At 34.2% G+C, this 16,440-nt stretch overlaps 1 protein-coding gene across 1 annotated transcript in view; it reads left to right on the plus strand.

Annotated features, from left to right (window-relative positions):
* parp14rs3 (poly(ADP-ribose) polymerase family member 14-related sequence 3) overlaps positions 1-16,412 on the plus strand; it is a 30,365-nt gene extending 13,953 nt beyond the window's left edge. The window contains exons 9-26 of the mRNA XM_039683223.2: positions 93-197; positions 289-351; positions 436-612; positions 1,941-2,110; positions 2,198-2,228; positions 2,319-2,423; positions 3,632-3,694; positions 4,923-5,099; positions 5,815-5,987; positions 6,426-6,546; positions 6,631-6,750; positions 7,624-7,686; positions 7,771-7,950; positions 8,034-8,213; positions 9,454-10,074; positions 12,318-12,472; positions 13,122-13,296; positions 14,211-16,412. Coding sequence (XP_039539157.2) covers positions 93-197; positions 289-351; positions 436-612; positions 1,941-2,110; positions 2,198-2,228; positions 2,319-2,423; positions 3,632-3,694; positions 4,923-5,099; positions 5,815-5,987; positions 6,426-6,546; positions 6,631-6,750; positions 7,624-7,686; positions 7,771-7,950; positions 8,034-8,213; positions 9,454-10,074; positions 12,318-12,472; positions 13,122-13,296; positions 14,211-14,506 — 2,975 coding nt within the window. The 3' untranslated portion in view covers positions 14,507-16,412. The remainder of the gene's footprint in view (positions 1-92; positions 198-288; positions 352-435; positions 613-1,940; positions 2,111-2,197; positions 2,229-2,318; positions 2,424-3,631; positions 3,695-4,922; positions 5,100-5,814; positions 5,988-6,425; positions 6,547-6,630; positions 6,751-7,623; positions 7,687-7,770; positions 7,951-8,033; positions 8,214-9,453; positions 10,075-12,317; positions 12,473-13,121; positions 13,297-14,210) is intronic.
* The last annotated feature ends 28 nt before the right edge of the window (positions 16,413-16,440 follow it).

The raw sequence follows: 16,440 nt of genomic DNA on the forward strand, positions 1-16,440 counted from the left end.
AAAGCATCTGCCGAATCTATACATGTAAATTTACTTCTGGACTTGGAATTGCTTATGTACTTTTCTTTTCACATGACTGGGAATTCAATCAGTGCGGATCAATGGTGTGCCAATATGCCTGAAGAAGGGTGACATCACCAAAGAAACGGTGGATGTCATAGTGAATTCATCCAACCAAAGTTTAGATCTTAACACCGGTAAGTGTTTCTTTGCTAGCATCAATAAAATCATCACACTTTTACCTATCATGCAGTGTTTTCCACTCTTGTTTCCATCATCATTTTACAGGCGTTTCTGGTGCCATCTTAAAAGCTGCAGGAAAATCTGTTGTTGATGAGTGCAAAAAGCTAGGTATCATCATAATGGCAATGAATATTGAGTAATGCTTGTATTATAATGGCAGTGACTTCATTCAGACCTGTGTTTGTACTGTAGCTCCTCTGAAAGCAGGTTCAGCCGTGATGACGAGCGCCGGAGCGCTTCGGTGTAAGAACATCGCTCAGATGGTCGGGCCGGCCAACGTCGCAGACATCACAGCCTCTCTGGGAAAGGTTTTGAACCTCTGTGAGGGAAAGATGGCCACAACTCTGGCCATTCCTGCCATTGGAACAGGCATGAGAACAAACATAATGTTTGAAATCTGCAAATATTAATTTTTAGAGCAATTATGAAAGCCCATTTCTGCCACCTAGGGTAAAAATTATGCTTTGGTAAATCATAATTATGACAAAATGTCATAAAAAGTTGAAATTATGACATATTAAGTATACTAATTGACATTATGATGCATGTACTAAGTTATAATTTTGGCTTTTTATCTCATAATTGAAAAAAATGTCATAATTATGTGATCACTTTCATATATTCTAATATTTTGCACAGAGAAACCTTTTTAAAAAAATGGCTTTCTGAAAATAAAAAAAATGCCTAATATCATTTAAAGCAATAAATATGGGTGAGTCTTGTGTGACCAATTCGACATCTCGCATATCTGGTAATTTCTAATATTATGTCATAATTATGAGATAAAAAGTATCATACGTCAATATGATGTATAGTCATAATTATAAAACATCGAAATTATGACATAAAGTCATAGTACTAAGTCAATTCAAAATTCTTACAAAAAGTCACAATTATGACATACTGACAATATGACTAATAAAAAGCCTTTTATGACTTTTATCTCAAAATGATGAAAAAAATCGTAATAATGACATGCATGACATATAATATCATTATGAGATATAAAGTCATAATTAAGGCATGCTGAGTCATAATTATGAGATAAATTGTTAAAATTAACAGTAAAAGCTGACATAAATAATAATTATGATGGTCAAATTAAGACATTAAGTCATATTTCTATTGTAAGAAGTCAAAATCTCATTATGACAAAAAGTCATTATGTTAGTCAAAATTATGACAAAAAGTCATCATGAGATGAAGATAAAAATAAGACATAAGTTATAACTATGATGTACTAAGTAAAAATTGAAATACCACTTAATACAGTTTGACTTTTTTCTAGGGCTGTGCAAAAATTAATTGTGATTAATCGCATCCAAAATAAAAGTCTGTGTTTACATAATATATTTGTGTGTGCTGTATATAATTATTTTGTGTATATAAATACCTATGCCTGCATGTATATATTTAAGAATTATTTGCGCTTAAATTCTGTACATATATATATAAATACATAATCTATATTATATAAATATAAATATTTTATATATGAATAACACATTTTCTTAAATATATACATGCATGTGTGTGTATTTATATATAAAAAAATAATTATATACAGCACACACAAATATATTATGTAAACACAGACTTTTATTTTGGATGCGATTAATCGCAATTAATTTTTTTCTTATAATTATGACTAATGATATTTTAAATGCCACAATAATAAATAGTCTTGTTTTCCGCAGGACGAGGCGGCTTTGAACCGAGGGAATCCATCAAAGCCATCTTCACCGCGATCGAGAAACATCTGAAGGAGCCGAACTCCTCCTGCTTCCGGAGCATCACCATCGTGGCCTACGAGCAGGATCAGAAGACCTTCGATGACTTCCGGGAATACTTTAAACAGTGGAACAAGGTTAATAGTAACGAATCAACAAAAACAGTTTCCAAAAACAAATTTCTTTTTCATCATATTCAGTTTGTTCAATTTGTTTTCCTGCAGCCTGCATGCAACAAGATGCCCGAAAATCAAGGTTTCCACAACCTCCTTATGCTTATTTAGCAAATAAATATGGTTTCAATGTAATAGTTTTGGCATTTCAGTCTTTCTTGTTCCTCTATAGTCAAAATCGGGGGCGTCAGAATTGAGGTGAAGAAAGGGGACATCACTACAGAAACTGTCCGAGGGATCGTGAACACCACCAACAGAGACATGAGCCTGAGAGGAGGTCAAATATAACTCAAAATGCACAACACTTTCATTTAAACACATTATTTACTCTGAAATAAGCCATAGATCTATCAGGGTTTGATTCTCGTTATTACACTGTTCCTCGTTTACGAAACAATCGACAGTTAAATGCTCCGAACAAACATATAGTATCAAATAATATCACAGTTTTTGGAGCTTGATTAATTAAAATTAGGGCTGTGCAAAAATTAATTGCGATTAATCGCATCCAAAATAAAAGTCTGTGTTTACATAATATTATTTCGTATATATAAATACAAACACATGCATGTATATATTTAAGAAAATGTGTTATTCATATGTAAATATTTATATTTATATAAAATAAATTATGTATTTATATATATATACAGAATTTAAGCCCAAATAATTCTTAAATATATACATGCATGCATAGGTATTTATATATACAAAATAATTATATACAGCACACACAAATATATTATGTAAACACAGACTTTTATTTTGGATGCGATTAATTGCAATTAATTTTTGCACAGCCCTAATTAAAATAAAATAAAATGAAACTTGCAGGATGTTTTAATGGTACAAAGACCTCTGATATGGCATATTTAATTTATCATGACTCATTTAAATCTTCACTCTAATGGTTTAAAATGATAAATTAATAATATATTAAGAAACAAATCATGTACTCTATTTGCTGTCATTGTCCTGGACTCTATTTGCTCGCGGTTTAAATGGCTAAAAATGCAAAAAATGATTTTCTTACTCAGTATTTTAGTCTTGTTTCCAGTCCAAATATCTAAAAATTCTTAAATCAAGACGCATTTACTAGAGGAGTAAAATGAGAAGATATTATGTCCTCTTTTCTGGTGGAATGAATCAAAATTAAGCGAGTTGATGCTTAAAAAAAGCAAACTTATCTGCCAATGAGGTCAGAAAAATAATCATAATTCAAACAGAAACAAGATTATTTTTCTGACCCCATTGGGAGATATTTGCTTGTTTTAAGAATCAACTCGCTTAATTTGTATTTATTTCCCCATAAAACAAGACTTAATAATATCTTTTGTCATTTTTTCTCCTCTAGTAAATGCATCTTGATTTAAGAAATGTTTGATATTTGGACTGGAAACAAGACAAAAATACTGTAGTGTACACCGAAATATGTTTTAAACATGATGTTCAGTGTGTGAAGCTCAAAAGCTCCTTGTTCTTCAGGTGTATCGGGTGCCATATTTAAAGCAGCGGGAGCGTCTGTGGAGCAGGAGTGTCAGAAACACGGTGAGAGAATGTTACATAACACATAATCGATCACATGAGCAAGAGACGTCAGGTGTGATTGGGCCGAACTGAGACTGAAGTCAGTGAAGTCAAATCAATAATATAACCTAATATTAATTGAAAAGTATTTGTACTTTTCTGTATGTTTCTGTGTAATAAAAACATAACGGTTCATTAAGTAAGGGATTTTTACACCACTGAAAACATAGTTATTAGGGCTGGGTATTGACACAAATTTCCCAATTCGATTCGATTTCGATTCAATATTGATTATTTTGGATATCAGTTACAATAAATAGCAAATTTTCTCAAGGGAATCAAATCTCTGAACTAATGCTGTAAACTATGGAAGTCTAGTTGTAGCCTATAGGCTTCATTAGCCTAATATGAAGGTAATAATGAACTGTTTTGTAGCTATACAAACACTTAAATTACACTTTTATTTATTTTATAATAAGAAGATTATATGAAATATAAACATTTAAATGGTGGCTGTCATAAAAACTTGCCAGATTTATTCAAATATGCATTAAATATTGAAGAACATTAAGATTAAAATGCATATGTAATATGGTGTATATATTTAGCAAAATATTTTTTCTAGCTGACTAACGAGTTTATGTGGGTTTTCTGAGGTAAATATGACGATGACGTTGATTACAAGCTGTTTAACTGACGTCTTTCCACGGTTGAAACGCTGATTGAGCGAATCAATGTGACATGATACGGATTTGGATAAGTTGTACTGTATCTTTAACACACTTTCAGATGCTCATTCATGTTTATTTGGCGCTGTAACTGGTATTATTAACCCGGAAGTGAAATCAGCGCTGCTGCTTCTCCAGAGCGATCTCACGCCACAGCGACAAAACGCTATTTATGTTTTTGAATTTCTAAAGAAAATGGACGTAATTTGAAAATTGAGACTTTGTTTCATATTAATAGTAACAAAGGACAAAGATTATTGCGATTTTTTTTGGATGCGCGCAGCCGCGATACAATCTCTCATTCATTCAAATGAAACAGGGTGACTAATCGATTCATGAGATTTAAGAATCGATATCGGTTCGTAAAAATGAGAATCGATTAGTATCGAGAAATCTATATTTATTACCCAGCCCTACTAGTTATGTATATGCTATTGCATTTCCGTCAACAGATCCTCCTAAATATTACACACTGCACCTTTAAACAAGCATCTGACGTTCTGGTTTCTTTATCTGTGAAGGTCCGTTGCAGAACGACGTCGCAGCCGTGACCAGCGGTGGGAACCTGCAGTGTGATGTCATCATCCACATGGTGGGCCCGCACTCGGCGGCAGAGACCAGATCCCGCGTGAAGAAGGTTCTGGAGCGCTGCGAGGAGAAGCAGATCACCACGCTCTCCTTCCCCGCCGTCGGCACCGGTACGAGGCTCACTTAAATCAAAATTGATGTTTTTTAGCTCTTAGTATGAATATGATAGCTTTAAAGGGGTCATCAGATGCATTTCCACACAACCACCATACACTGAAAAAAATCCATTCACTCCCTTTTTTTTTTGGCCTAAACACTCTCAATAATCAAGCCGTTTGGATTTTCTGAGCAATATGATGTCATATTGCTTATGCTCCGCCCACTACATAGCTATAGCAGCTGCTCATTATCATTTAAAGAGACATGCACCAAAACGGGTCGAGCTGTTTATGAGGAGGTAAAAAGGATGTTTTTACACAGCCATTGAGGAATTTTAACTAATGTATGTAACAAACTTTAGACACCGTCTTGTGGAAAACGGCATCTGATGACCCCTATAACCCTCTAGGCTTCTTCGGTCAAAAATGTTGAATAAAGTTTATAGACTTTATAGTTGAATAAAGTCGTTATTAATTTTTTTTCGCACAAAAAAAAAAGTATTCTCACCGCTTGATAAACTAAAGGTTGAGCCGCTGTAGTCACTCAGACTATTTTAACGATGTCTTTAATAACTTTCTGGATATCAGAAATATCTTAATTTGTGTTCTGAAGATGAACGAAAGTCTTACAGGGAACAACATGAGGGCTGACAGAGTTTTCATCGTTGGGGTGAACTGTCCCTTTAAATATATTCATTTGATTCTGTTCATTCATTCCCTCATAAAGGTGGTGGAGGAGTTCAGGCTGCGGATGCCATCGCTGCCATGCTGGAGGCCTTTGAGGATCATCTGACTCCAAACATCTCAACTGTGATCAAGCTCATCTACATTGTGATTAACCAGGATAACATACTACAAGAGTTTCAGAGAGGTCTCAAAACATGGGCTGCAAAAGCACAGGTAGTGATGCCAACCAAAACATGAACCAAAACCATGATGATTGAAAAAAGGAAGGATCGTTCACTGCAAAATGTTTTTTCTCAGCATTTTTGTCTTGTTTTCTGGTACAAATAACTTAACATTCTTAAATCAAGACATATTTACTGGAGTCTTGTTTGCTAATTTTTTTTTTTTTTAATCAAGTGAGTTTTTGCTTAAAACAAGAAAAAAATCAAATTAATTCAAAGATTATTTTTCTTTTGGCAGATATTTTTCTTGTTTTAAGCAAAAACTCACTAGATTTTGATATATTTTTTCAGAAAACAAGACTCCAGTAAATTTTGATTTAAGAATGTTTATAATGGGAAAACAAGACAAAAATACTGAGGAAAAACATTATTTTTGCAGTTTATTGTAAATGCTTTTGTGCACATTTAATTAACATCAACCCACAACTAGGAAAGTGAGGATGAGGATGATGATGGTGAAGATGGTGATGATGAAGATGGTGATGATGAGTGGGAGGATTTTAGCTCAATGGAAGAAAGCTCGTCGTCTGACCAAGAAGCTGATGCCAGCGGTAATGTGGCTTTTGACGATTTAACATTTTATAAATGTGTTGCTATGCTGTAGATGTTTCATATGTGCTTACAATATTTACCAGGAAACCCAATGGAGATGATAATTGGCCCAATTAAAGTCAAGGTGTTTTCTGGTGACATCACCAAAGAGACTGTCGAGGCGATTGTTAACAGCACGAACACAAGCCTCAATCTGAACTCGGGTGAGTTTGTTTTTAATTAACATGATTATTGAACTGAACTGAATCAACATCGAACTGAACTGAATCAACATCTAACTGAACCGAATCAACATCGAAATGAACCGAGTCAACATTGAATTGAACTGAATCAACATCGAACTGAACCAAATCAACATTGAACTGAACTGAATCAACATCGAAATGAACCGAGTCAACATTGAATTGAACTGAATCAACATCGAACTGAACCGAGTCAACATTAAATTGAACTGAATCAACATCGAATTGAACTGAATGAACATCGAACTGAAATGAATCAACACTGAACTGAACTGAATCAACTCTGAACTGAACTGAATCAACATTGAACTGAACTGAATCAACATCGAATTGAAATGAATCAACACTGAACTGAATCAACATGGAACTGAACTAAAGCAACACTGAACTGAATCAACATCAAACTGAACTGAATCAACGTCATACTGAACTGAATCAACATCGAACTGAACTGAATCAACATCAAACTGAACTGAACCAACACTGAACTGAACCAACATCGAACTGAAGCAACATCAAGCTGAACCGAATCAACATCGAACTGAACCAAATCAACATCGAACTGAACCGAATCAACATTGAACAGAACTGAATCAACATTGAACTGAACTGAATCAACACTGAACTGAATCAAAATTGAACTGAATTAACATTGAACTGAACTGAATCAACATTAAACTGAAAAATCACACTATTGTCTTTTTAGAGCTGCAGAATTTGAATTGGTCTCATATTTGAAGAAGTCTGCATTATTGATTCAGATCTGAATTGTTATTTTCCGATCTGAATTGTATAAAGGGCAATAAAAATAATTATGTCTTTACACATGCACAGGTGTATCAGGAGCCATTCTCAAAGCATCAGGACAAACAGTGGTGAACGAGTGCAAAACAAAAGGTACTGCCTTAAAAAATATGGGCATTTCTGGCCCATTATAATCTCTAAGAGAATAACGTCTCATTCTTTCTCTCCTGAATAAAGCGCCTCTGCCGGCCGACGGTGTGATCTTGACCAAAGCGGGAAATCTTTCAAACATCAAACACATCGTTCAAATGGTTGGGCAGACGACTGAGAAGGGCATCAGCAGCTCCATGTATAAAGTTCTGACGATGTGTGAAGAAAATCACATTCGGTCGGTTTCATTCCCAGCGCTTGGGACGGGTAAGGTCATGCATTCAGAAATACAGATGAGCAAAGTCAAACCAAGAGGTGTGGATGAAAACACAACGTTGAATGTCCTTTAGGAGCTGGAAACTTGATGGCATCAGGAGTCGCCAATGCAATGACTGAAGCTCTGCTGAAGTTCGTAAAGGACTCGCCGAAACACCTGAAGGTCGTCCACATCGTGATCTTCCAAGCCAAACTCCTGCCTGCCTTTCAGGAAGCGGTCAAAAAGTGCAAGAAGATTCCTCGGAAGGCTTCTGGTACGTTTCAGAAATGGTTCTATTTAGAACCAGAAATGGTTCCATCCATTTTCCATCTTCATATATGGAACTCCAAAATGGTTCTATATAGAACCATTTTTTTTTTGGTAAAAGGTTCTATTGGCCAAGTGTGGAACCCCAGGGTTCTATATAGAACCCAGAGGAACCCTTTTTTTAAGAGTGTATAGAACCTTTTAGGGGTTCCAAATACGTAGCGCTGATAGAACCTTTTCTTCTAAGAGTATACAATAGTGTTTTAGAAGTTTGTGATGTATTTTGTCTAGAATAATTAGTGCTGTCACTGTTCGATCTTTGAGACAGTGTGTGTTCATTGAATCGATTGGATTCCGCAGTATTTTAATTTTTCAAATATTTTTAGGTCAAACCGTTCTTGTCTGTCAGTCATATAATGGAGGTCTATGGTCACCACCTCAAAGAGCATGCACAGAGAATTCTAAATTAAACATGATTTAATGACTCCTCCATTATATGACTGACAGACAAGAACGGTTTGACCTAAAAATATCAAAACTGAAGACACCTACATCTTGGATGCCCTTGAGGTAAGATAAAACTAGGGAAGCACCGATATGAAAATTTTGGCCGATACGATAACCGATAATTCTTTATATTTGAAAGCCGATAAACTTAAATCCAAATTTTTATCTAATTTTGAGAGCCTGATTACAAAAACAAAAGTCTCACAATTAAATCCATGTCCATGTTATAGTGTTGTATAACCGATATGACAGATTTGTGAAAATATTTTCATTTTTTGAAGAGATTTCAATCCTATTTCAAGAAATTCAAAAACATAAACAGTGCTCAACAAGTGTCTCAGCTGAAGAGAATAATGCATTATTTATCTGCTTTAATATATCGGCCACATTTTCTTACCAGACCGATAACGATAACATTAAAAATGAGCTTATATCGGCCGATACCGATATGCTGGCCGATATATCGTGCATCCCTACATAAAACATACCAAAAATTAATTTCAAAGTGAACTATCCCTTTAAGACAATTAGGCAAGAACAAAATCTGTCAGTGGGGTCGGAAAAAGAATGTAGTTTCCCAATTAAATGAAGTGTTTTTTATGACCCCATAGGCAGATGTTGTTCTAAGTAATTTTGCTTCTCGCTCTCTTAATTTAATAATGTTTAGTATTTTTGTCTTGTTTTCCAGTACCAATATCTATATGTTTGAACTAACCTGGTTTCATGTGTATTCCCAACAGTACGTCAGCAGACGACGCCAGTGAGCCGAACTCGACTACCAACGCTTTGTCTTGCCACAGAAACGGCCTCGGTCTCGTTCCCCGTTATGTCCGTTGACGTTTACGGGACGTCCCATGCAAACCTCGCCGAGGTCAAGAGAATCCTAGACGAGCTGATCTCTGATGAGTGCGTGAGTAAAGACATCCAGTCAAGACACATCGCTGATCTTCCTGAAACCGACAAGAAGGACATCGTTAGCCTCAGCCGAGCCAATCAGGTCAGCGTTCTGGTGACCGGTCTGGATAAGCTAACAGTATCAGGGAAGAAAGATGACGTTTTGGACGCCGTGCTGAAGATAAACGGCTTCATGCAAGCGGCGCGAGAGCGAGAGACGCGAGCGGGTGAGGTGAAGCGTCTGCGGGACATGTTGTGTTGGGAACGGGCCAGAGGAGAGCGATGGGAGCCGCTGGGGAACGCCGTTAGCTACGACGTCGAGCTCGCGTTCCACCGTAAGCTAAAGAGCTTCCAGTACCAGGAGAACGGAGAGAGCTACACCGTGGACTTCAGCGAGATGACGCTCACTAACAGCAAGAAGGAGTCCTGCAGGATCAAGAGGACTCTGCTGGGAGACTCGGAAACCGGTACGAGTTAAACGTGCAAAGGTTTTACAAGAGAAACAGAAGCATGCTTTTCTTATTGCGTATTTTAGTGTTGTTTCCAGTCCAAATATCTAAAATTCTTAAATCAAAATGAGATAAGATATTTACGGAGGCGTATTGCATTCACTTGAAGAAAAAAAATCTACTCTGTTTTTCTGAATTAACGAGTTAATTTTTCATGAGAAAAAATTTTTGCTCTGTTTTTCTGAATTAACGAGTTAATTTTTCATGAGAAAAAAATTTTTGCTCTGTTTTTCTGAATTAATGAGTTAATTTTTCATGAGAAAAAAAGTTTTTGCTCTGTTTTTCTGAATTAATGAGTTAATTTTTCATGAGAAAAAAAGTTTTTGCTCTGTTTTTCTGAATTAATGAGTTAATTTTTCATGAGAAAAAAAAATTGCTCTGTTTTTCTGAATTAATGAGTTAGTTTTTCTTGAGAAAAAAAGTTTTTGCTCTGTTTTTCTGAATTAATGAGTTAATTTTTCATGAGAAAATTTATTTTTGCTGTTTTTCTGAATTAACTCATTAATTCAGAAAAACAGAGCAAAAAAAAAAATCCATCAAAAAATTTTTTCTCATGAAAAATTAACTCGTTAATTCAGAAAAACAGAGCAAAAATTTTTTTTCTCATGAAAAATTAACTCATTAATTCAGAAAAACAGAGCAAAACAAATTCTCATGAAAAAATAACTCGTTAATTCAGAAAAACAGAGCAATTTTTTTTTCTCATGAAAAATTAACTCATTAATTCAGAAAAACAGAGCAAATTTTTTTCTCATGAAAAATTAACTCGTTAATTCAGACAAAAAGAGTAGATTTTTTTTTCTTCAAGTGAATGCAATACGCCTCCGTAGATATTATGTTCTGTTTTCTGGGGAATTAATCAAAATTAAGTTAAAAAAGCAAAATGATCTGCCAATGGGGGTCAGAAAAATAATCATAATTCAAACAGAAACAAGATGATTTTTCTGACCCCATTGGCAGATCATTTTGTTTTTTTAAGCATCGACTCGCTTAATTTTGATTAATTCCCCCAGAAAACAAGACTTAAATCAAGATGCATTTACTAAAGTTGTAAAATGGCATTAGATATTAAGAATTTTTAGATATTATTACTATGAACTGCAAGGAATTATTTTCTTACTCAGTATTTTTGTCTTGTTTTCCAGTAAAAATGTCTACAAATTCTTAATATCCATGTACTGTAATTTTGCTTCTCTAGTAAATACATTTTTATTATACAACAGTATTTTTCTGACCCTATTGGCAGATCATTTTGCTTTTTTAAGCATCAACTCATTAAATTTTATTTATTCCACCGGAAAACAAGACTTAAATCAACATGCATTTACTAAAGTTGTAAAATGGCATTAGATATTAAGAATTTTTGGATATTATTACTATGAACTGCAAGGAATTATTTTCTTACTCAGTATTTTTGTCTTGTTTTCCAGTAAAAATGTCTACAAATTCTTAATATCCAAGTCATTTTGCTTCTCTGGTAAATTAATTTTTATTATAAACAACATGATTTTTCTGACCCCATTGGCAGATCATTTTGCTTGTTTTAAGCAAGAACTCACTTCATTTTTATTTATTTCCCCAGAAAACAAGACTTAATATCTTATGGCATTTTTTACTCATCTAGTAAATGCATCTTGATTTAAGATTTTTTTTTTTAATATATATATTTGGACTAGAAACGAGACTAAAATACGAAGTAAAAAATATTTTTTGCAGTGGGAAGATGTCTGTATATATATATATATATATATATATATATATATATACACACACACACACATTTACACTGTAAAACAAGACACAAAATACTTAAATCAAGATACATTTACTTGAGAAACAAAATTACCTTGTTTTTCTGAAAAATGTGTGAAAATTAAATGAGTTTTAACTGAAAACAATAACAAATATTTGTCAAATAAACTTAATTCAAAGGGAAAACAAGATTATTTTTTCTAACTCCAATGGCAGATATTTCTCATTGTTTTAAGCATAAAGTCACTTAATTTTGGATCATTTTCCAGTCAACAAAACTTAATATCTTGCTTCTCCAGTAAATGTATCTTGATTTAAGAATGTTTAGATATTTGTACAGGAAAACAAGACTGAAATACTGAGGGAAAACGTTTTTTGCAGTGTTGTTGTATGTCGTAAATGACGGCAGAAACTCTTCTTTAATTAAACTTCACTTGTTTGTTTCTCAGCAATCATTCATCCTCCTCCAACATGGACGAAAATGGATGGACGGGATTTAGAAATAATCACCTTACAATCAGATTCATCAGAGTACAAGAAGATAAAAACAGACTTTCTGAGCTCCAGTTTACACCAAGCTGTCCCGCCCCTACAGGTTCAGCAGGTGAAATGATTAGCGAAAATGACCATATTTCCCAATAAAAACATGTATAAACTTTCTTAAATCTAGATACATTTACCTGAGAAGAAAAATGACAAAAGATATAAGTCCTGTTTTCTAAAACATTGCTCAAAATGATTCGTTTTTACCAATGGAGTCATTAGAATCACGATTGTGACGGATTACGTGAGTTGGTATTAATAGCGCCACATGTAAGATATAATTTGAGCATTAATGGCAAAATAAAGTCTATTAATTAAGGAAGGCACGTTATTTTACCTTTGCACACTGTTGTTGACTCCCCCCGCGCTTATTAACAATTACATTCTGATAAAATTAACGAAATGATTTGAAAAATGATTCGTTGATTTTGATTCTAGATTCAAAGATCCGAGTCAGTAAAACGATCCGAACGGAACTTCCCAATATTATAATGGCGCGCCCACAAGATGGCGCCGTTCATCAAGGGAAAGCAATACAGATTATAGTTCGATTTTCTCCGGTAAATGCATCTTGATTTAAGAATGTTTTGATATTTCTACTAGAAAACAAGACAGAAACACTGAGGAATATGTTTTTTTGCAGTGTGTGACTCATTAATAGTTTCACACTAATACGTCTGTGTTTATTAACATCTGAAATGTTGTGTCAGATTGACAGGATTCAGAGTCAGTCGCAGTGGCAGAGATACTGTGTGCTGAAACAGGCCGTGGATAAGAAATATCCCAAACAGACGAACGAGCGAATGCTGTATCACGGCACTACCAAAGACATCTGCCAAAAAATCAACAAGAACGGTTTCAACCGAAGCTTCTGCGGGAGGAACGGTACGTAACGACGTTGAATGACAAGAAAACAATACCTTTTGAAATGATTCAGCTGTCTTGTTCGAAGAATCAGAAGTCAGATGTAGAATCTTCAAGAAAAAGATGAATCTTACTAAATTTACACTTAAAAGAAGATTACACTGCAAAAAGTGCTTATCTTACTTAGTATTTTTGTCTTGTTTCAGTCAAAATATCAAACATTTCTTTATTCTAGACGCATTTACTAAAGCAGTAAAATTACATTAAATTTTATTTCCTGTTTTCTGGGGAAATAAAAATAATGTTGTTGTTTATAATAAAAATTAATTTACTCGAGAAGCAAAATATGAAGAATTTGTAGACATTTTTACTGGAAAACAAGACAAAAATACTGAGTAAGAAAATAATTCCTTGCAGTGCATAGTAATAATATCGAAAAATTCTTAAATCAAGATGTATTTACTAAAGTTGTAAAATGCCATAAGATATTAAGTCTTGTTTTATGGGGAAATAAATACAAATTAAGTGAGTTATCTCCCAATAATGTTGTTTCTGTTTGAATTATGATTATTTTTCTGACCCCATTGGCTTTTTTTAAACAATAACTTAATTTTAACGAATTCCCCTGGAAAACAGGATATAATATCTTATCTCATTTTACTCTAGTAAATGCATGTATGGAATAATGCATCATTATTAGGCCAGCACTCTTAAAATAAATTGAAGTATAAACTTTGAGTGAAGCCTGCTCCAACCTCCATTTGCTCTAGTAAATGCATCTTGATTTAAGAATTTTTGATATTTTTGGACTGGAAACAAGACAAAAGCATTTTTGCAGTACATGTAAAGTCACATCACCTTTATAATTGCGTGTTGAAAGCGAGCTTTACTCCAGTTTCTTCACGATGCTGACCTCTGACACGTGTTGTTTCCAGCGGTCGTTCACGGTGACGGCACGTACTTCGCCAGAGACGCCTGGTACTCCTGTCAGGACCAGTACTCCAACGCCGACGACCAAGGGCTGAAGTACGTGTACCGCGCGCGAGTGGTGACGGGCTCCCTGTGCAAGAGCCGGCAGGGAATGAAGGAGCCGGATCCCATCAGCCCCGGTGACCCGCAGGCCGGCCTGCACGACTGCGCCGTGGACAGCCTAACAAACCCGTTCATCTTCGTGGTGTTCTGTGATGCCGGAGCGTATCCGGAGTACCTCATCACCTTCAAAACGAAATAGTCTGCGCATCTCTATCTCACACACTAAAAAACTGAAATCTAAGAAAGTAAAAAAAAATCTAGAATTTCTAGAAAAAATGTTGAAAAACTCTTATAAAATACATTGCACACTAGACTATAAATCTCAACTTGAGGAAATTGGCGAGTGAATTTTAGCTCATTTTGAAGCAAGATGCACAGTGTCCTAAAATTATTCATTTATTGGGATGTTTTTAAGAATTTTTATCTATTTTCAGGTTATTGTGCATCTTTAAGGTTAACCCTCAGGTGCTCTTCGGTCATTTCTGACCGAAAAATCTTCTGTTTTGAATTTTTAAAAATCACAGCTTCATCGCAATGTTATGAAACTTGGTGACTTTTATGGCATTATGTATGTGAACACACAAAAAAATTGAGGTCATGATCTGAGCATGCTAAGTGGTCGTAAAAAAAATAGTCACACTTGTGGTCTTTGGTCAAAAATGACCCCATAGGAAATGAATGGGAAATTGTAAAAAAAAAAGAAGAAAAAAAATTAGTTTGTCATTTTTTTTATAAGAAATAGTTTTTGAGATTGTTTCAACTATATTTACAAATCCACCAACAACAACAACAAAAAAAATGTGTTCATAAACAGCTGGGGAATTCACATGCTTCTCCATAGAGAGCTGCACATGCCATCTAGTGGTTACACCTGATTCTACGCTTTTTCTCTATACTGTACCCAGATGGTGATAATTTTCTTCAAAAAATATTTTTTTCTGAAGGCCTAGACTCTATATTAAACTAAAATACTGCATTAATATATTTTTTAAAAAAATATTTTTCCATGGCAAAAATAAACCATAAATATTAATAAATTCAATTAAATTGTCTCAAAATACTAAATTAAAAAGAATAAATATTATAGAACAAAAATAAATTGCATTGGTTTTACTGGGATGGAGAAAGTTTCATTTTTAGGTGACCGGGAAGATAACAAGTGTGACTCCGAAACGAAGAGCACCTGAGGGTTAAATATTCTAATGCAATATTTTAATGCAACCTTCACTAAAATTACAAGTGTAAAAAAATTACAAATGAAGTAAAAACTGCAGTTTTGAGCATTTTTGTCTAGTTTTAAGATCCAATAGCATTTATTAGTGACTAGATATTTATGCTATTTTCAAGAGTTCTTTTGTGTGTGTATGTGTGTGTGTGTGTGTGTGTGATTTTAGTGCACTTTACCTGGATTTAAGTTCATCACATTAAGTTGTTTTAAAAAGGGCATTTTGTGCAATGCAGACAGACGGACCGATGCGAGAGTCTATGACTTGAACAAATGTTTTCAGAAGCAACTTTTACAACCAAAAAAATCACTAATTAATTGGTAACACCTTACAATACGTCAAATGCGTTTACACTAGTTAATGCATGAACAAACAATGACTGAGCAATATATTTATTTGTTTGATCACAGTGCATTAACTGATGTCAACAAATACAACTTATGATCTTAATCTAAACATTTACTGACGGATTATCAAGATTAATAAACCCTGTAAAAGTTTTGTTCATTATTAGTTTATTAAATATTACTAACAATGAGCAATACAGCATTTATTAATCTTTCTTCATACAGCTGATCATTGTTATCTCAGGTCCATTAAATAATATTAACAGATACAGCTATAATAATGTATTAATAAATGATTAATACATGCTGTAAAAGTGTTTTTAACAACATTTTAAAATGTGTTAACCTGAATATAATATACATAATCTCTGATCGTGTCTGGATGTTTTTTAAGACTTTTTATGGCAGTAATTTTGCTATATTGAATCCCTCTCAGGTGACATCGACAGCCCATTCTGCAGTGTTTTAATCATTCTGAATGTATGAAACACTGTGGACATTTTTAACAAAAATAAACATGTTTGTGATTTTCCGTGGCTTATATTGTGATTTCTGTGGAG

Source organism: Pimephales promelas, chromosome 7 (genome assembly GCF_988280905.1).
Source record: "Pimephales promelas chromosome 7, fPimPro1.hap1.1, whole genome shotgun sequence".
NCBI lineage: Eukaryota > Metazoa > Chordata > Actinopteri > Cypriniformes > Leuciscidae > Pimephales > Pimephales promelas.